The 21,072-nt window shown below is 47.8% G+C and overlaps 1 protein-coding gene and 1 pseudogene across 1 annotated transcript; both read right to left on the bottom strand.

Moving 5' to 3' along the window:
* Positions 1 to 13,748: 13,748 nt before the first annotated feature.
* LOC123145079 (60S ribosomal protein L2, mitochondrial) lies at positions 13,749 to 16,767 on the bottom strand. Its single transcript, XM_044564399.1, has 2 exons — positions 16,634 to 16,767; positions 13,749 to 14,897 (listed from the first exon to the last, which is right to left on the bottom strand). Exon 2 carries the CDS (start codon positions 14,895 to 14,897, stop codon positions 13,932 to 13,934), a length of 966 nt encoding a protein of 321 aa, XP_044420334.1. The 5' UTR covers positions 16,634 to 16,767; the 3' UTR covers positions 13,749 to 13,931.
* Positions 16,768 to 18,347: 1,580 nt separating this feature from the next.
* Positions 18,348 to 18,999, bottom strand: LOC123098412 (RING-H2 finger protein ATL70-like; annotated as a pseudogene).
* Between the last annotated feature and the right edge of the window lie 2,073 nt (positions 19,000 to 21,072).

The following is a 21,072-nucleotide window of genomic DNA, read 5'->3' as shown; positions in this document are numbered from 1 at the left end:
TCTCTAGATCTCTCTCTCTCTCTCATGCCCTTCCAAAGGTTGCCCCAAATGCTTCTGGTGATAACAAGTGGCATATGCGCCATTTGTCGTCGCCAGAGAGTTTTTATGAGTTTCTTTTTGTACAAAAGGGGATGAGTATTTTATCCGGTTTTTGAAAATGAAGTACCTTTTGAACCGTGCATCTCAGTGCGGACTGTTTCACCATTGTGTTCTCCCCGTCGAGATTTTAGGAACAAATCCCATTAAACTCCATGGGGTTCTAACTTGAGCTCCCTTGCTCCTAGAACATCATCTTTTTTTTAAACGAGCCAAAAGACTTGCCATTTCATTAACTAAGGGAGAAGGTTTTAGACAGACCCGCGGCATTACAATACTCAAGTGCTTGGCACCCGCCAAAGCCAAAGCGACACCTCATACTTGATCTTGTTGATGATGACCACCGATGGAACCGCCACGTTGCGGAAGACTCGAGCGTTTCTCTCGGGCCAAACCTCCCAAGAGATGAGCATCATCAATGAGGCAAGGGCTTTGGGAGAGCCGAGACGAATCTGAAGGTTGCCGTTCCACCATCCTTTGACCGGAGCGCTCCTAGGACATCATCGTAAGGGTGAATCGGAGCGGAGCGGAGAGAGCATGTTTGACCGGCAGACAGACAAATCGAAGCAGGAAGGTGGCAGCGGGGGTAGACGCGGTTGAGACGGCTGAAGGTGACGGCGACAGCGACAGGGCAAGAGGAGGAGGAGAGGAATGGACGAGCAGGGATGGGGGAAATCGGTTGGTCTTGGTTGGTGCTCTGGGCTGGCTGGGCCTCGACTGTTGTGGTGGGCTTCGACGGCACCCTGCGAACTCCTTCCTCTTGTTTCGGACCACTGCTAAAATAAAAGGAAATCTTCTTCAAAGCACGGGCGCCTCTTCTCTCTCTATAAAAAAAGGATGCCTTTTGCAAAAGTTACTGCAAAAGCTTCTCGTGAATAAATTGCATGAGCCATGTTGTAACATCCCGGCATCACACTACAGTAATCCCTTATGATCAGTGCCAAGTCATCTTGTTTTACAAGCTTAATCAAGTTGGGGTAATATCTCAGCTCAAATCCCTTCTCTGAATTTTATTCAAATTCAAAGTGAAATTTGAAGTTGCAAAAACTTGCTGGAAAAATGTTCATTATTTAGCTAATATTCCAAAATAATTGATGTTAAGAAAAAGAACATCACTATGTAGCTAAAATGAGCAGTAGCAATTAATCCAGTGCAATTCTAGCATTTTAAAATGCTACTCCAATTATGAAAATTCCAAATGGATTCAAATAAATCCCAAGCATATGGTGGCAGTGCACCACTGCCCCTAGTATTTGTTTTCACCAGTGGCACATTTTTGCAAAAGATAATTACTGCAAAAGAAAAAGCAAAAGGCTACTGTTAAATGAAAACAGAAAAGTTTTAAAAGAAAACGAAAAGAGGAAAGGAAGCCCCTGCCTCCCTGGGCCTTGGCCCATCCGGACTAGCCGGCCCAACCTAGACGGCCCACCTCCCTGGTCGCTCTCCCCTCCCCCTGTTCAATTGACCAAGGGCGCGCGCCCGCGCGTCGCCGCCGGTCCACCTCGCCGTTGATGAGGAGGATAAGGCCGCCAGCGCCCCGACGCCTCGGGCCTCCTCCCCCACCTACCTCCAAACACTTGCCCGCTCCCTGCCTCACTCGCTCGCCTCTCCCTCTCCTCTCGTACCGATCTGGACCTCCCGCGCGCCGTCATCGCCGCTTTCTACCACCACCGCGGCCACCGCCCATCCCGCGCCTCGCCAGTACGTCCACGAGACGCGTCGTCGACCTCTACCTCGACTACGCCTCGCCATCGAGTTTGGGAACGACCGCACGATCGGGATTGAGCTCGTCCCCATCTTCTCTGTCGCTGGTGACCACCGTCGTCTTCGTCCACCTCTGCGCTCCTAAGCTGTCGTAGGCTTTTCGTAGTTGCTCGGTGAGCTCCTCCCTCCCTCCATTCTTCTCCTCACACCGCGTGGTTCTTCCTAGCTAGCTCGTCGCCGTTGCCGTGAGCTCACCGTCGCAGATCACCTCACCGTCGTGGCCACCGTGGCCCGAGCTCGCGTCCGAGCTCGTAGCCGAGCTCCTGGGGCTCGTAGGAGCCCAACTATGCTCTTCGCATCGCTTGTCGCGCCCCACATCGCCGTAGCCACCAACGCCCGATTCCGGCGTCCGCCAACGACGACCTAGCGCTCGACTCCATCTGTTTTAGCTCGCACTAAGGCCACATATCGACGCGGGACATTGTTCCAGTTCGAACGCGACCAACCGCCGTCGATTTGGTCGCCGGACGACGAAAGCCGAGCCCCTCCCGCACGCGCCGCCGCGTTTTGGGTTGCCAGAGCTGTCTCCGGCGCCGTCGCCGACGTGGCCTGGCAGGTGGGCCATCTGTGCCACTGACGCTGGGCCCCACGGGTCCCCGTTGACTGGTTTGACCAGTCAACATGCTGATTGGGCACTCTGACCCACTGACATGCTGGCCCCGCTAGCTTAAATGTTTTATAAATAAATAAATCTGCTAATTAAAATCTATGAATTAATTAGTAATTAGTTAGTCACTTACACTAGGGGCCCACCCCTCTAATTAGCCTGATTAGATTAGTTTAATCCATTGTTAAGCTTACAGTGGATGACATGTGGGCGCCACCTGTCTGGTTTGACTGGTCAGCCGACCGGTTGACCTGCTGACGTCAGCATTGCATCATGCTGACATCATATTCATTTTCTGTTAATATGAATAATTCTAGAATATGGTTTAATCTTTGAAAAATCATAGAATTTAAACCGTAACTCCAATGAAAATGTTTTCTATATGGAAGTTGCTTAGAAAAATCCAACAAATCCGGATACGCGGTTCGTTTACCTGTCAGATGCCTCTAACTATCTGAACAAGGAACATTCCCCCTTCGGTCATTTGTCTAACATAGGTCCGGAACCGGGAATACCTTCCCTGTTGGATTCCCCTTTCACCTTTATCGTGTAGCCATACGTTAGGTCACACTCGGCACAGCGTATTGCCACGTTATGCTTTGTGATGCTATGTTTGCTTTTTATTTACTGTTTCTTCCCCCTCTTCTCTCCGGTAGACCCCGAGACCGATGTTGCCCTGTGATCGACTACGTCGACGACGACCCCTCCTTGCCAGAGCAACCAAGCAAGCCCCCCACTTTGATCATCCCGATATCGCCCATTCCTTTCTCTCATGCTTGCATTCGATTTTGCTATTGTTATTGTTTGCTCCTATTCTAATGCATAGCCTGCTTTTGTAACCTGCTTATTGTTACCTTACCTGCTTATCCTAAACTGCTTAGTATAGGTTGGTTAGTGATCCATCAGTGACCCCCACCTTGTCCTTGTTGCCCCTGCTTCATCATTGAAGACCCGATCAACGGGATCGAAGACCAGGCCCCGGCACCGCAGATCACTTTCCCCTAGTTGCTCGAGACTGCTGGGTTACTATCGAGTGCCGAGGGTGAGACCTCTACAGCACTTCTGATGTTAACCTTGTAGTGTAGCTATTCGATCGTGGTCATCGAGGGTGATTCCACCTTAACCACTTCCGATACGACTCTGTTGTGCAACCCCTCAAGTGTGAACCTCGGGGTGATTCCTATTACGTTCACCTTGATGATTACATCGAGTGGAATTCACCGGGGGTGATTCCTCGGGTTTTCCCCTTGATGTTTGGACACACGGTTATTATGGTTACTATGACTTTACACTGAACCATGTTACTAAAGACGGGTCGACCCTGAGGGGTACCCGCGCGAGCATAATTGCGAGTGATGTGGAGTCGGGTTGACCTGGAAGGTGCCCGTGAGATAATTACGAGGCGTGGCCGGGCATTATTAGCCCTTGCCGCAAGTCCTCGAGACGGGGCAACGGGGTCACATCTTTCGTGAGTCTCTGCTTGTTACCGCGCGTTCCTAATCCACTACGATTTGGATATTTGATCCGAGGGGCCTCTGCCTGATAGCACTAACCATCACGTGGGCATAGTATGGGCGTTCTGCGTCGTATGCATCAGCCGAAGCTTAATAGACGCCAGCAACTGAGCGGCGCACGCCGGGTTGGACTGGTTACGCTTCCCTTGTAGGGAGGCTAGGTCTGCTCACCGGCCGCGTACGCAACGTGCAGGAATTTCCGGGGAGATGGCCCATGATCCCTGGGGGCATAGGTTTAGTCCGGCGTGCTGACCTCTCTATTAAGCCTAGGTTGGGTTGCGGCGTATTGTTTGGCCGAGGCCGGGCATGACCCAGGAAAGTGTGTCCGGACGGAGTTAATCAAGCGTGGTGGGTAAGTTGGTGCACCCCTTCAGGGAAGAAAACATCTATCGATAGACTGTCCTACGGTAACGGGCACTCGGAGTTGTATCCCGATCGATACAACTAGAACTGGATACTTGTGATGAGAATTGGATGTTGATGAGAATTGGATTGTGACGACAAATGGATAGTATGGCTCTGGGATTGCTTTCTCGCAGGGAGTCGAGAAAGGATCTCTGGCCGAGGTTCATAACACTACTAGTACTTTACTTTATGCTACTCTACGCCCTCCTGTTTGCTGCAAGATGGTGGTTTCCGGAAGATGCTAGTCTTCGATAGGACTAGGCCTTCTCTCTATTCTGGCATTTCTGCAGCCCAGTCCACATATACAGCCTTCCTTTGATAATGTTACATGTGTAGTGTAGATCTTTGCTTGCGAGTACTTTGGATGAGTACTCACGGTTGCTTTGCTCCCCCTTTTCCCCCTTTCTTTTCTTTCCGGTTGATGCAACCAGATGACGGAGTCCAGGATCCAGATGCCACAGCCGGTGCCTACTACTACGTGGAGACCGCTGACGACCAGGAGTAGTTAGGAGGCTCCCAGGCAGGAGGCCTTGCCTTTTCGATCGATGTTGCTTTTGTGCTAGCCTTCTTAAGGCAAACTTGTCTAACTTATGTCTGTACTCAGATATTGTTGCTTCCGCTGACTCTTGTGTATTCAAGCTTATGTATTCGAGCCCTCGAGGCCCCTGGCTTGTAATATAAAGCTTGTATTATTTTAAATTGTGTCTAGAGTTGTGTTGTGATATCTTCCCATGAGTCCTTGATCTTGATCGTACACATTTGCGTGTATGATTAGTGTACGATTGAATCGAGGGCGTCACAAGTTGGTATTAGAGCCGACTGCCTGTAGGTAGCCCCCTTTCCAACTCCTTGGCCGAAGTTGAGTCTAGTCACTTAAAATAAAAACTTTTACTAACATGGCTGTGTGTCTTACAGACCCACGTCGCCATTGGGTGGTATTAGGATCTTTTACTCCTCGTCAATACTCTGGGACCCTGATCTCTCTTCTATTCGGGTTAAAGATTTTACTAACTCTGACTTTAGGATCTCATAACCACTTCCTCCTGGAGAGCCCCTTCATTCTAGATGATGGCTTGATTCATCAGAAGACCCCAAAGAGACTCTCCGATGTTATCCCAATATCTTGTGCTCATCGTGTTTGCAATTCCCTTCCACCATCAACCCTTATGGATAACTACATACACTTGCCATTCTTACATTCGTCCCCAGTTGCTCTTGTTACTACAAGATACCCAGAAATTCTCCCTATTGTTCCAAGAGTACTTGGTGCCTACTGCCTTGCAGTTCTTTGCCACCTGAATACCTGTACGGGTAATTTCTCGCACGTATTGAGTATCCTCTCTACCCCAGTTGATTAATGTATTTCACAAAAGTCTTCGGAATACCATTCGATCTTCTGAAAATCCTCAGCAGCCTATTGTTGTTGAAATTCTTGTTCGCTTGCATTATGGTTAATTCCATATTTCTAGTAATCTTCGTTGACATCCTCTGTCACTATCATTTCGAGTCCCTTGATCCAATATGTTGCAAATGCTCGTAATCATCAATCAGATCCTAACATTCATCCTCCCGGCTCAAACGTCATCTTAGACAGGATCTGCTTCTCGACCAATCAGATTACCGTCGATTGTATCCCTAAGTCTATTCAACTTAACCATCTTCAATCAGAGTGTTTGCTTTTGATCCCTTGATTTGGAAATCATATTTCCTCTGCATTTGAGCTTTGAATTGGTCAGTTGTTTCTATAATCTGATCTCCTTGCATGGTTTCTTCCTCTGGGTGTGTGCCGATGCTCACATCAGCTCCGTTATGGACCGTCAGATCCTTTGTTGAATTATTATCCGACAGTGGCCTACACATTCAATAACTTTGTGAGCCTTTCCTCGGATACCTAATGCCTTTGGTAAATTGTATCCTCTGCTTTTTGCCAACCATACTATGCTTTTCGAGCTTGTGTTGGTTACTCTTTAAGTTTGTGGTATATGTCCCTAAGATGCCCCTATGGGTTGAACCTATGCCATCCCTAATCCGTGTGAACCCGAGATTTTTCACGAGTCATACTCCTCTGGTGTTTTGCCAGATATAATTTCAACACTGCAACTTCATCAAAAGCAAGAAGTGAATGGAAGGTTATGCATTGAAGAAGTGGGAGTCGACCTTGAACTTTGTGTTCATGCCCATGGATATGATGTAGATCTTATCATGGAAGCTTCTCTTATAATCAAATGGTCCCTTGGTATAAGCTCATCTTGCATCTGTAAATTGATTCTTTGCAATTGTGGTCCCGACCGTGATTGTTCTTCCTTGATCCCATGCCGCGGGCAAGTTAAAGCACTTGTTCTGCAAATCAATATGCTTGTCCAATCCCTATACTGAACTATCTCGAGTATTACCCCCCTACTGCCTCGAGGATATCATCCTATTGTACTACACCCTATGAACTTCTCGATGGAGTGGTATTTTCCCCTGTCATAGTATCTCCACGGCATCTGGGTTGTCGTCAACCGAGACCACCGAACAATGAATTGATTCCGCTCGGTGATACCACACTCCTAGTACTTTGTTGCTCGGGAGTTAGATACCACCTCACGACATTCCTAGCCTGTTTGGCTATATCATTATCGTGCTAAAATTTAACTGTGCCACCTGGTCCTTCCCGGAGCACAATTTTCAACGACGAGCTAAGCATACGTCGCTCTTCCTCATCGTATCACTTCGCCTTGAACAACAAGTTTGATTTCGACTTTGTGTCGTACTCGTGGTTTCAATAACCTTTCGCTTCAGCATTCCTTTGAATTGATGTCATCGCCGATCGACTACATCTTCATGAAATTTCTTGACAAATGTATCATGATCATCATCAACATCCTGAGCTCTTCCAGGATATTAATTAAATTCATGATGAGAAATATCATCCTTGACCTTCAATGATTTGAGTTATCATCGACAACCCCGTTGTCTTCTTTCCAACACATGTTTGATCATGTCTTGGTTATACCTTGAACTCCTTGATATTCCTGCAATTGTTCCTTTAGTATTTCTTGTGATCTTCAACTCCAGCCCCTACATGGAACACCATGTTAATGCTACCTCGAAGCATGACTGAGGTATTCCGAATATCAACAAGAACATTTGAAGCACATTGTTGAATGTTTCTTGATCTATTATCCAAACACTGTTGTATGGGTAATATCATGATTCTTCCCTCGGCCCTTTATCTAAATGCTTTTGAACTTGCTGTCATATCATGTATATCCTGCTCCGCTTCCCCTTGGGAATGATATACTCCTAATTCTTGTGTGTAAACACATTTTCCTTTCCATTGGTCTGATTAATCCGATAATTTCGTTTTTATTTCCATTGTTTTGTTTAACCTTTCTTGTAATCTAACTTAACTGAGCACTGGTAATTCCCTGCTTAGGTAAACACCTTGTTGTACCGCTCTATCAGTAAGACCCTGTTACGATTGTTAATGACATTCTGGTAACCACCGCTGGACGAGAACTTTGCCTATTGGTCCGCCTCGTCTTACGAGCAGGAAAATGGTTCTCTTCGTCCCACGCCCTTGGTACCAAACTTTGTTGCCAACATAACTGACAGGCTATCCTCTGACCTGCCTTGCTATCATGACCGTTCAAGATGTTAGCGCCTTCCTGCTTTTAACCCACATGGTGGGCCCATAACCCATAGTTCCACAAGATCAAAACCTGACTCTCCTGTACACCCTTGTTTCTAAGGTTATTTCTCACACTTGGCTTCATATGAAAATTCCGAGCCGCCTTCCGAGAGGCGATCTATTCTGGTATCAGACGCGATACTTATTGCCATTGCTCTGAACCCCTTTCACCCCCTTGTTTCAGGCAACAAACGATTGTCTACCCGGTTGAAGCTTCTTATTGCATCTCATTACCTTGTTCACGACGACTTTCTTGAATTTCGTCTCGAGAGGTGCCTCTATGCCATGTTCACTGAGATAGCCCCTAGGTACCTATCTTGTGCTGAGCTTCGTCCTTCCCGAGTCTCCCCCCCTTACTCCAACCCTTAAATCTCGGGACGAGATTTCTTGTAGTGGAGGAGATTTGTAACATCCCCAGCATCACACTACAGTAATCCCTTATGATCAGTGCCAAGTCATCTTATTTTACAAGCTTAATCAAGTTGGGGTAATATCTCAGCTCAAATCCCTTCTCTGAATTCTATTCAAATTCAAAGTGAAATTTGAAGTTGCAAAAACTTGCTAGAAAAATGTTCATTATTTAGCAAATATTCCAAAACAATTGGTGTTAAGAAAAAGAACATCACTATGTTGCTAAAATGAGCAGTAGCAATTAATCCAGTGCAATTCTAGCATTTTAAAATGCTACTCCAATTATGAAAATTCCAAATGGATTCAAATAAACCCCAAGCTTATGGTGGCAGTGCACCACTGCCCCTAGTATTTGTATTCACCAGTGGCAGATTTTTGCAAAAGATAATTAGTGCAAAAGAAAATGCAAAACGCTACTGTTAAATGAAAACAGAAAAGTTTTAAAAGAAAACGAAAAGAGGAAAGGAAGCCCCTGCCTCCCTGGGCCTTGGCCCATCCGGACTAGCCGGCCCAACCTAGACGGCCCACCTCCCTGGTCGCTCTCCCCTCCCCTTGTTCAACCGACCGAGGGCGCGCGCCCGCGCGTCGCCGTTGGACCACCTCGCCGCTGATGAGGAGGATAAGGCCGCCAGCGCCCCGACGCCTCGGGCCTCCTCCCCCACCTACCTCCATCCACTTGCCCGCTCCCTGCCTCACTCGCTCGCCTCTCCCTCTCCTCTCGTCCCGATCTGGACCTCCCGCACGCCGTCATCGCCACTGTCTACCACCACCACGGCCACCGCCCATCCCGCGCCTCGCCAGCACGTCCACGAGATGCGTCGTCGACCTCTACCTCGACTACGCCTCGCCATCGAGCTTGGGAACGACCGCACGATCGGGATTGAGCTCGTCCCCATCTTCTCTGTCGCCGGTGACCGCCATCGTCTCCAGCCACCTCTGCGCTCCTAGCTGTCGCAAGCTTTTCGTAGCCCCTCGATGAGCTCCTCCCTCCCTCCATTCTTCTCCTCACACCGCGTGGTTCTCCCTAGCTAGCTCATTGTTGTTGCCGTGAGCTCGGTGCCGCAGATCACCTCACCGTCGTGGCCGCCGTGGCCCGAGCTCGCGTCCGAGCTCGTAGCCGAGCTCCTGGGGCTCGTAGGAGCCCAACTATGCTCTTTGCATCGCTTGTCGTGCCCCACATCGCCGTAGCCACCAACGCCCGATTCCGGCGTCCGCCGCCGATGACCTAGCGCTCGAATCCATCTGTTTTAGCTCGCACTAAGGCCACATATCGACGCGGGACGTTGTTCCCGTTCGAACGCGACCAACCGCCGTCGATTTGGTCGCCGGACGACGAAACCCGAGCCCCTGCCGCACGCGCCGCCGCATTTTGGGGCGCCGAAGCTGTCTCCGGCACCGTCGCCGACGTGGCCTGGCAGGTGGGCCATCTGTGCCACTGACGTTGGGCCCCACGGGTCCCCGTTTACTGGTTTGACCAGTCAACATGCTGACTGGGCACTCTGACCCACTGACATGCGGGCCCCGCTAGCTTAAAATTTTTAAAAATAAATAAATCTGCTAATTAAAATCTATGAATTAATTAGTAATTAGTTAGTCACTGACACCCGGGGCCCACCCCTCTAATTAGACTGATTAGATTAGTTTAATCCACTATGAAGCTTACAGTGGATGACATGTGGGCGCCACTTGTCTGGTTTGACTGGTCAGCCGACCGATTGACCTGCTGACGTCAGCATTGCATCATGCTGACGTCATATTCCTTTTTTTGTTAATATGAATAATTCTAGAATATGGTTTAATCTTTGAAAAATCATAGAATTTAAATCGTAACTCCGATCAAAATGTTTTCTATATGAAAGTTGCTCAGAAAAATCCAACGAATCCGGATACGCAGTCTGTTTACCTGTCAGATGCCTCTAACTATCTGAACATGGAACATCCCCGCTCTGGTCATTTGTCTGACATAGGTCCGGAACCGGGAATACCTTCTCGGTTGGATTCCCCTTTCACCTTTATCGTGCAGCCATACGTTAGGTCACACCCGGCACAGCATATTGCCACGTTATGCTTTGTGATGCTATGTTTGCTTTATATTTACTGTTTCTTCCCCCTCTTCTCTTCGGTAGACCCCGAGACCGATGTTGCCCCTGTGACTGACTACGTCGACGACGACCCCTCCTTGCCAGAGCAACCAGGCAAGCCCTCCCTTTGATCATCCCGATATCACCCATTCCTTTCTCTCATGCTTGCATTAGATTTTGCTATTGTTATTGTTTGCTCCTATTCTGATGCATAGCCTGCTTTTGTAACCTGCTTATTGTTACCTTACCCGCTTATCCTAAACTGCTTAGTATAGGTTGGTTAGTGATCCATTAGTGACCCCCACCTTGTCCTTGTTGCCCCTGCTTCATCATCAAAGACCCTTTTAACGGGATCGAAGACCAGGCCCCGGCACCGCACATCACTTTCCCCTTAGTTGCTCGAGAATGTTGGGTTACTATCGAGTGCCGAGGGTGAGACCTCTACAGCACTTCTGATGTTAACCCTGTAGTGTAGCTATTCGGTCGTGGTCATCGAGGGTGATTCCACCTTAACCACTTCCGATACGACTCTGTCGTGCAACCCCTCAAGTGTGAACCTCGGGGTGATTCCTCTTACGTTCACCTTGATGATTACATCGAGTGGAATTCACCGGGGGTGATTCCTCGAGTTTTCCCCTTGATGTTTGGACACACGGTTATTATGGTTACTATGACTTTACACTGAACTATGTTACTAAAGACGGGTCGACCCTGAGGGGTACCCGCGCGAGCATAATTGCGAGTGATGTGGAGTCGGGTTGACCTGGAAGGTGCCCGTGAGATAATTACGAGGCGTGGCCGGGCATTCTTAGCCCTTGCCGCAAGTCTTCGAGACGGGGCAACGGGGTCACATCTTTCGTGAGTCTCTGCTTGTTATCGCGCGTTCCTAATCCACTACGATTTGGATATTTGATCCGAGGGGCCTCTGGCCTGATAGCACTAACCATCACGTGGGCATAGTATGGGTGTTCTGTGTCGTATGCATCAGCCAAAGCTTAATAGACGCCAGCAACTGAGCGGGGCGTGCCGGGTTGGACTAGTTACGCCTTCCCTTGTATGGAGGCTAGGTCTGCTCACCGGCCGCGTACGCAACGTGCAGGAGTTTCCGGGGAGATGGCCCATGACCCCTGGGGGCATAGGTTTAGTCCGGCGTGCTGACCTCTCTTTTAAGCCTAGGTCGGGTTGCGGCGTATTGTTTGGCCGAGGCCGGGCATGACCCAGGAAAGTGTGTCCGGCCGGAGTTAATCAAGCGTGGTGGGTAAGTTGATGCACCCCTGCAGGAAAAAAAAATCTATCGATAGCCTGTCCTGCGGTAACGGACACTCGGAGTTGTATCCCGATCGATACAACTAGAATTGGATACTTGTGATGAGAATTGGATGTTGATGAGAATTGGATTGTGACGACAAATGGATAGTATGGCTCTGGGATTGCTTTCTCGCAGGGAGTCGAGAAAGGATCTCTGGCCGAGGTTGATAACACTACTAGTACTTTACTTTATGCTACTCTACTCCCTCCTGTTTGCTGCAAGGTGGTGGTTTCCGGAAGATGCTAGTCTTCGATAGGACTAGGCCTTCTCTCTATTCTGGCATTTCTGCAGCCCAGTCCACATATACAGCCTTCCTTTGATAATGTTACATGTGTAGTGTAGATCTTTGCTTGCGAGTACTTTGGATGAGTACTCACGGTTGCTTTGCTCCCCCTTTTCCCCCTTTCTTTTCTTTCCGGTTGATGCAACCAGATGACGGAGTCCAGGATCCAGATGCCACAGCCGGTGCCTACTACTACGTGGAGACCGCTGACGACCAGGAGTAGTTAGGAGGCTCCCAGGCAGGAGGCCTTGCCTTTTCGATCGATGTTGCTTTTGTGCTAGCCTTCTTAAGTCAAACTTGTCTAACTTATATCTGTACTCAGATATTGTTGCTTCCGCTGACTTTTGTATTCAAGCTTATGTATTCGAACCCTCGAGGCCCCTGGCTTGTAATATAAAGCTTGTATTATTTTAAATTGTGTCTAGAGTTGTGTTGTGATATCTTCCCGTGAGTCCTTGATCTTGATCGTACACATTTGCGTGTATGATTAATGTACGATTGAATCGAGGGCGTCATACATGTGCACCAGTTGTCTCCATTAGAGGGTTTTTTTCTTGCGGGAGAGCCGCCCGCACGTGTTTAACTTTTTGAATTCGGTTTTTAAAAATGAAATGTCTCGAACCTCGCATCCAAATTGCGAATCATTTTCACCGTTGTCTTCTTCCCCAGCAAGATGTTAGGAACTAGATTCCCATCTTGATAAGTTTAGATGGGATTTTTCGCCCCCACCCTAGATTTGTGTTGTGGGTTGTGGCTGGCAAATTAGGGCCATGCAATGCACAATGACAGACTCATACATCTCTGGTCTCTTTCTAGCTCGGTCAGTTAATCTTGAGCAAATGTCTGTCCTCACTGGCCTCAGCAGCCAATCTTAAACCAGATGAAACATGGCAAGGCCAACGACATCTGGTCCGTCGGTGAGCACTTGATTTCGTAAGTTACTATCTACTCCCTCCGTTCCTAAATATTTGTCTTTCTAGACATTTTAAATGGACACAACATATGGATGTATGTAGACATATTTTGAAGTGTAGATTCACTCATTTTGCTTCGTATGTAGTCACTTGTTGAAATCTCTAGAAAGACAAATATTTAGGAACGGAGGGAGTATATCTAAAACAGGCAACAAAGATGTACGTACGCGTAACAAACAAAGCCAAAATGACCTCAGGCAACTGTGCAAAAAAGACTGGAATGAATCATCATCTCCTGAAGCAAACAAAACTTGGCAGGAATTGCTGCAAGGTGTGTACTGAATAGCAAAACCACCAGGATCAACTCCAGAGTCATTGCAGTATGTAGGCCCTATGTTCTATGTATGAATGGCATATTAATCAATCATGCTAGCTGTCAACATAATGGATTTACACCAACAGAAATCACACTCATATACACTGAAAAAACTATATATATGCGGCTCAGCACATGCGTGTTTTCGACGGAAAAGCAGCTACAGAAACTAGAAACATGTATGTATATATGTGCACATCATCATGCCCCCAGATTGCTTAACCAGACAGAGCAAATTATCAATCACAAGCAACATACTCAATACACAAATTATTAGTGGCAGGAAGGAATGCAGCAAACTTGGCAGAGGCAAGTCCAAACATCGCTTGTTATTATTAATACATAATAAAGCCAAAGTGCTGTAACAGAAACCGTTTTAGCAAAACAAAAAAACAAGCATGAGTTACTACAATCCTCAGCTTTGTGATCCATAGCCACATCAAGATCTGGTACCTTTCCCTTGGAGCAACAACCCGCTTCCATGAAGATCATCAATCAATCACGGGACAGCTGAGCCTTCGGCTTCTTCGGCACGGTCCGATACCCAGCCTTGGTGGGCTTCCCCCAGGGCGACACCGAGGGCCTGCCACCCTTGGTGCGCCCCTCGCCTCCTCCATGGGGATGGTCCACCGGGTTCATGGCGACACCACGGACAGTCGGGCGCCTGCCCAGCCACCGGCTGTGCCCCGCCTTCCTCAGCTTCCGCGCGCCATGGGTGGGGTTGGAGACGATACCGATGGTGGCACGGCACCGGGAGTCGATCACCTTCTCGACGCCCGACGGCAGCCGCACAAGGCACTGCGTGGCCGACTCCTTGACCACCTTGGCGTAGGCTCCGGCGGCTCGCACGAGCTTTGCCCCTTGGCCGTGACGCAGCTCGATGCTGTGCACCCATGTGCCCATGCGGATGTCGGACAACGGCATGCAGTTTCCCACCTTGGAATTGAGGTCCAGTAGGTCGGCAGGCATGAGCGGCGCTGCTGTGGTGACCGCCGCATCCTTTGCTGCTTGATCATCAGCGCCCTCCTCTTCGCCTTCTTGGCTGGCCTTGCGGAACAGCTCTTGGAACCGAAGGAAGGAATCGGCGTTGTGGGCAGGCCGCATCAAGGAGCCGGTCGTGGAGGGTTTGGAGGAGTCGCTGTTCACCACCATGCTGCCCGGCTCCATTTGGTGGCTGGCTATTATGTAATTGACAGGCGCACGCTCGGCCTTGTATGCTGCATCCTTCTGAGGCACCCCTTCAATCCATCGCAGAAGAGCGATCCGAGAAGAACGATTAGGGTCATACTCAATCCTTTCCACAACGCCAACCGAGCAAGTGTTCCTTTTGAGGTCAACGTCCCTAAGCGATTGTTTGGATCCACCCCCTCGGTGAAAAGAAGTGATCCGCCCGGAAGAGTTCCTCCCGGCGGTGACGGTCTTGCCGGTCAAGGCCTTGGCCAAGGTCTTGAACTTCTGCATCTGCAGATAAGAACCACCAAAGAGATGGTAAGCTTCAAGGACTAGAGATAAAACAGCATGTATTAGCAGCAAGTAGACAAGCCTCCATACATCAAGCCCTAAATGATGAATGAACTGATCAGAAAGAATCAACAGAAAATAGCGACATACATTTCTATCGATCTTAAGGCCACAAGTGACGAACACCTAGGTTTAGTGATTAAAAAGAAACATCGTGATCATGTTATTCCATCTGATCCAGAGCAAAAGATGAAGCAGCTTGTGTTTCATAGGAGAAGTCCCAAACTTGTAGTACGTTTCTTATCCAGCAACATTCAGTTTGACAGCAAAACTCACAAGAGAGAGAAGTTCCAAACTTGTATGTTTCTTATTCAGCAACATTCAGATAATCAGATTGGCAGTAAAATTCACAAGATCGGTTCCAGACTTTATTTTTTTCTTATTCAACAGCATTCAGATTGGCAGGAAGAGACACACTAGTGGTACAATACAGTTGCCCAATTCACTAGACAAAACAAAGTTTAGCTCTCTCCAAATCTGAGTCCAGAGAACTTATCTCAATTCAGTCTCAACACGGAAGCTGAGGTACAGCTAAGAACTAAGCAGATCTACAGGAACTGGGTATCGACTGAAGTAAGACTTGGAAGAAAAGAAATCCATTTTACAGGCGGAGTTCGGCCTGGGCAGCATCGATTCAAGCACAATGGGTTTGGTGAGCGATCAATAGATCCAGCGGGTTTCTCCTGAGAAACAAAATTATTCGAGCGGCGCTACACTCTGTTTGTCGTGTGAGGTAAGCAGCAAAACCAAACCCGCGCATCTGGTACACATCCGGCAGCGCGCGTAAGCATTTATTAGCAGCAAGTGGATAAGCTTCCATGCATCTAAAGGATGAACGAACTAACCATGAAGAATCAACAGAAAGTAGTGGCAAATATTTCTATCGATCTTAAGACCACAGGTGACAAACACCTAGCTTTACTGATGAAAAAGAAACATGGAGATCAAGTCATTCCATCTGATCTAGAGCAAAAAATCAAGCAGCTTAGGTTTGAACCCAAAGCAGGACACGAGCTAGTACTAAATTCGATTATGGCCCAAACCACTCAGATTGGCGGCGAAATTCATAAGAGAAGTTCCAAACATTTATGTTTCTTAGTCAGCAACATTCAGATTGGCAGGAAGAGAAACACTAGAATAATAATTGCCCGGTTCACTAGACAAAACATTTAACTCCCCTGAATCAGAGCCCAGAGAACTCACCATAATTCAGTCTCAACACAGAAGCTCAAGTACAGTTAAGAACTAGGCAGAAGTACAGAAATTGGATATATTGGGTGAAGTATACATATTGCAGTGTTTGTATCTTTCTCCAGCCTGACTGCCCGGGCGTCTCTACAATCTACTTCCTCCTACCCTGCTTTTCCCTTTTGTTATACTAGAAGAAAAAGCTGTACTATTTTGTACTGTACTCGGATGGATAAACCTGAAATAAATCATGCATCAGGTCTTGGCCCCGTCCCAAAATCTGCAGGCGACCAGAGAATGGGAGCGGGGCCACGTCGCGGAGGGGCTGGAGGGCGTCCGGAGAGCGAGCGCCAGAACAGGGAATCGGTGTCGGGGGCGCGGAAGGATCCACGAGCGAGCGAGCGAGCGCCCTGGTTCTACCTTGAGCTCCTGCGGCACCATCGAACCGAATGCGGGCGGATGGTTCGGAGCGGAGAGGGACGGCGTACCTGAGCGACGGACGACAGCGGGAAGGCGGCGGAGGCGCGGGGAGTGGAAGGAGAGAGGAGCAAGGGGAAATGGATCTTGGGAGGGAGAATGGTGCTGTGCTGGGCTGGACTGGACTGGGCCTCGGGTGTTAGCGGCAGGCCTGGTGGGTCTGACGTTTTGGTCCGTCCACACTGCTGCTTCAAAACAAATCGAAATATTCCTTGAAGTTAGGGCCTTTTTTTCTATATATATACTCCCTCCGTTTCTAAATACTTGTCTTTTTAGACATTTCAAATGACTACTACATACGGATGTATGTAGACATATTTTAGAGTGCAGATTCACTCATTTTGCTCCGTATGTAGTCACTTGTTGAAATGCCTAGAAAAACAAGTATTTAGGAACGGAGGGAGTATATATCAACTCAAAAAAAATTGGACTCTTTTTTTTTCAGACAGAAGTAACCACATGTTTATAAAACAAACTTGGTACTACAAATATTGCCAACAAAAAAACAATGGTACAGGATTCTCAAAAAAAAAAAACTTGGTACAAAGAGGGCACACGTGGGCACTCTTAGAGACAAACAATGATACATGCTAAATAAGAAGATTGCACAAAACACCCGAACACAAGAAGATTTGCATTACAGCCCTTGGAGATCCATGCACCCTTCCTAATCGGACTCCGTCGCCACCTGGAGTGGCATGACCTGACATCGCCAATTCGAACCCTAACGAGACGAAGAGGCCACATGCTTTGAAGCGTTGTCGATTGGAGCTCTTCTACAGGGCCAAATTATTCTAACATGGTGTCGATCCCGCCACCGATGTGATGCCTCCACGAATACAAAGCCCCATGTTATTTACTTGATGTAGCCCCTTCCCCTGTCGTCGCTCGAGATCAGGTTCATGAGTCTACGGACTACAAATGTGCGGCGGCGCAAGGCCCTATTGCCCCTTGGTGGTCATGAGACTCGTAGCTTGGAATTGCCGAGGAATGAGGCAAGGCCTCGACAATGAAAGAAGGGAAAATAATGGTGTTTCTTGCCAAGCTCATCCATTCCTTGCTTGCTCATGGGAGTGATGAGGGAACCCCGACGGGGATACGGGGTTGAGATGGCGATCTGGGTGACACATCGGTCATAGGAGTGCCAGTTGCAAGATCTGAGGCAAATAAAAAAAATTAAACTTGATATTTGTCATGTTAGCACGCAAATACTCCCTCTAAATGTATATACAAGGTTACGTTTTTTACTGTCAAATTTTGACTTATAATTTTGGTCAAGAAAACATGGTTTGCATGTCACAAAAAAAATATTATCACAAAGTTTTTCAAATGTGAATCAATGGCATACTTTTTTTGGCATATACTAATTTGTTGGTAAAATTAATGGTCAAAATTAAACGTAAAATTGTGAAGTTGCACTGTATTAGTAGACGAAGGGAGTAACGTTTTTATTCCATGTACCTTTAGTCCTTCATTTACTGAATCTTAAAAATATGGCTGATCAAATATGTCTCCCTCAACAATATCACCAATTTACTGACTAAACTAATGTCATTCACGTATTTACATGTGCAAAAACAGCATTCACTAACATCTACTCCTCCTAAATATTTGTCTTTTAGAAATTTCAACAAATGACTACATAAGGAGCAAAATGAATGGATCTATACTCTAAAATAAGTCTACATACATCCGTACGTTGTGTCCATTTGAAATGCCTAGAAAGATAAATATTTAAGAACGGAGGGAGTAGGAGTACTGGCTACAAAACTTATCACCTTCTAATTACATGTGGCATCCAGCCGTATATATAAAAACTAATGGAGACGGGAAGAAAATAAAGAGCGGTCTGTGTAATAAAGGAAAAAAAAGGAAAACAGAGAGCAAGCCAAGAGTTCAAGAACGTCGTGTCCGGTCGTGTCCGCTCGCCTGATCGCCCCACGCCGGCCTGACCAGCGCCAGGGGCGTCACCTCGACGAGCGGCGTCGGCACGGGGCTGGGCAGAGGCGAGGTCCGGCAAACGGGGCACGTGGGCCGCCGCCGGAGCCAGGGGTCGACGCACCCGCGGTGGAACAGGTGGCCGCAGTCCGGCAGCACCCGGACCACGTCGCTGTCCACGTACCTCTCCAGGCATACGGCGCAGCAGCACGCCGCCTGCTCCTCCGGCTTCCTCGCCTCCCCGTAGACTACCGCCGGGCACGCCTCCAGAGGTAGACGGCGAGCGCGACGGTGGAGACGACGAGGGGGATGCCGACGGAGACGGCGAGGCCGCAGCCGAACCCGCTGGCGCCGCTCGACCAGAACAGGCGGGGCGGCGCCGGGCCGCCGGCGCCCATCGCTGCTCTTCGTCAATGTTATTAACGCCGTCAACGGGAGGAGGTTTGCGTGGCGAGCTGTGCTCGAGGACGGGCGCGGGGTGGAGTAGAAGGCGTGGAGATGCAGGGGTGACGTGGCGTGTTTAGTCAGTGTCAATGTGACGTGGCTGGTTTGATGATGCAAGCTTGGGTTGATCGACGTTGATGCGGATTTGTTTGCTTCTGAAAGTGCATCTTCGTGTACTTGGGCTTTTCTTAGTCAAATATGATGTGGAGACGAAGATTCTTCCTCCTCCTTGTTGGTATGACTTTCTGTTGCGTTTCTTATCCCTTCTTTGTGCCGCTACTAGCGAGATGTCCTACTTTGCCCGGGCAGTTGGCCCGACCGTAGCGCCGGAACCAAATCATAGTTCTCTTCCATCTGACAGCTAAGGGGCACATATGGCAGTACTCAAAAACACAGATGTTGAAGCTTGGTGAAGCGTATTGGATGCACATGAGTGCCCTTGTCTTTTTGGCGCCAGAGCGAAGAAAAGGTGGAGTTGTGTGGTGGTTGAAGATGATGAACTGCTTGGGTCTAGTGGTTGAAGATGATGAATTGCTTGGGTCTAGCTTGTTGCAGAATCACGGTCTTTTTTCTCGCAAGATTCAGGGATGATGACATATAGATGCTCGGAGATGTTTGTGTTTTACAAGTAGTTTTAGGGTGCATTTTGTTATCCTAGCTCTTTATGCGTGTGTCAGGGTGCGCTTGTACGGGTTAAGGACTTTATATTATTTTGTGAATTCAATACAATCATACTTTCTAAAATGGAAAGTATGGCTAGATTTTCTTTGACTTCGATTGGTTTGAGACACCTCTGATTAGAATTGTGCCTTTTCTCATAACGGATATAACTGTTATTTATATATGGTGATTTAAGCAAGCCTCGATTGTCCTACTGTGTAGCCTCGATTTAAGCCTCGATTGTCCTACTGTGTAGCCTCGATTTAAGCCTCGATTGTCCTACTGTGCATGCATTTTCAACGAAAGCCGCAGCTCCTTCCCCGATCCCACTCCACTCGACGGTCGCTCGGCCTGCCTCTTCACGGAATCCCAGGGCGAGCGAGGCAGAGCACCACCGCGCCATCATCACCGGCTGTGGCTATACTGCAGTAGTGTCCTGTAGCGCCAGTGTCATTTTTCTGTAGTACGTATTACCTCCGTCCTGGTTTATAGGTCTTTTTTATAGTTTGTGTCAAATTTTGACTAAAGATTTAACTAACCAAATGTTAATGCATGTCAAGAAAAATTATCTCATTGGATTCGTATTTGAACATAGTTTTTAAAAATATAATGTTTGGTAACATGCATGAACATTTTGTTAGTTTAATCTATGGTCAAAATTTGATACGAAATACAATGGGGACCAATAAATCCGGACGAAGGTAGTATCTCGAACATCGCTTCACAAACATTTCCACACAAAAAAAACTTCTGTGACAGCACACACCGATGCGGTCTCAATGCGCTTGATTTTCTCCTTGAAAATACTCCGTCCCTTCCTTTTTACTCCGCACGCACATAAGATTTGTGTTGAGTCAAACTTCATCAACTTTAACCAAATTTATATATAAAAATATATCCGCATCTACAATATTAAATGTACATTATATATGAAACTACGTTCCATAATGAATCTAAAGATATCCCTTTGGCCTCGTAAATGTTGATATTTTTTTTCTATAACTTTGGTCAAAGTAAAGATACTTTGACTTCAGAAAAAAGTTATATACAGACTAAAAAGAAACGGGGGGAGTATATATATTTTTCTAAATGTGCCAAGGCCAACTCCAACTACAACCCCAAATGGTCCGGGCCGCGTCCGTTTATAAGTAAATAGACACCAAACACGGTCCAACGCGCGGAAGCAAAGACAAGCGTTTACTTTTCGTCCGTTTTTGACCCATCACTGGCCTAAATTTGGACCACTTCGTCGAAACGGACATGCACAGACGGGCGGGACACCCACCCTTGTCCCCCTTGACCCGCCCGTGGGGGACTCAACCCCCTTTTTTCTCTTCCCCTACCCTCCCTCCAACCCCGCCCCTCCATCGCGGCCGCCACCCTTACTCACTTTCCTACAAGACCGTCC

This window comes from Triticum aestivum, chromosome 1B (genome assembly GCF_018294505.1).
Source record: "Triticum aestivum cultivar Chinese Spring chromosome 1B, IWGSC CS RefSeq v2.1, whole genome shotgun sequence".
Taxonomy (NCBI): Eukaryota; Viridiplantae; Streptophyta; class Magnoliopsida; order Poales; family Poaceae; genus Triticum; species Triticum aestivum.
The sequence above is the reverse complement of the archived record's forward strand: the minus strand, read 5'-3'. Positions and strand labels throughout refer to the sequence as shown.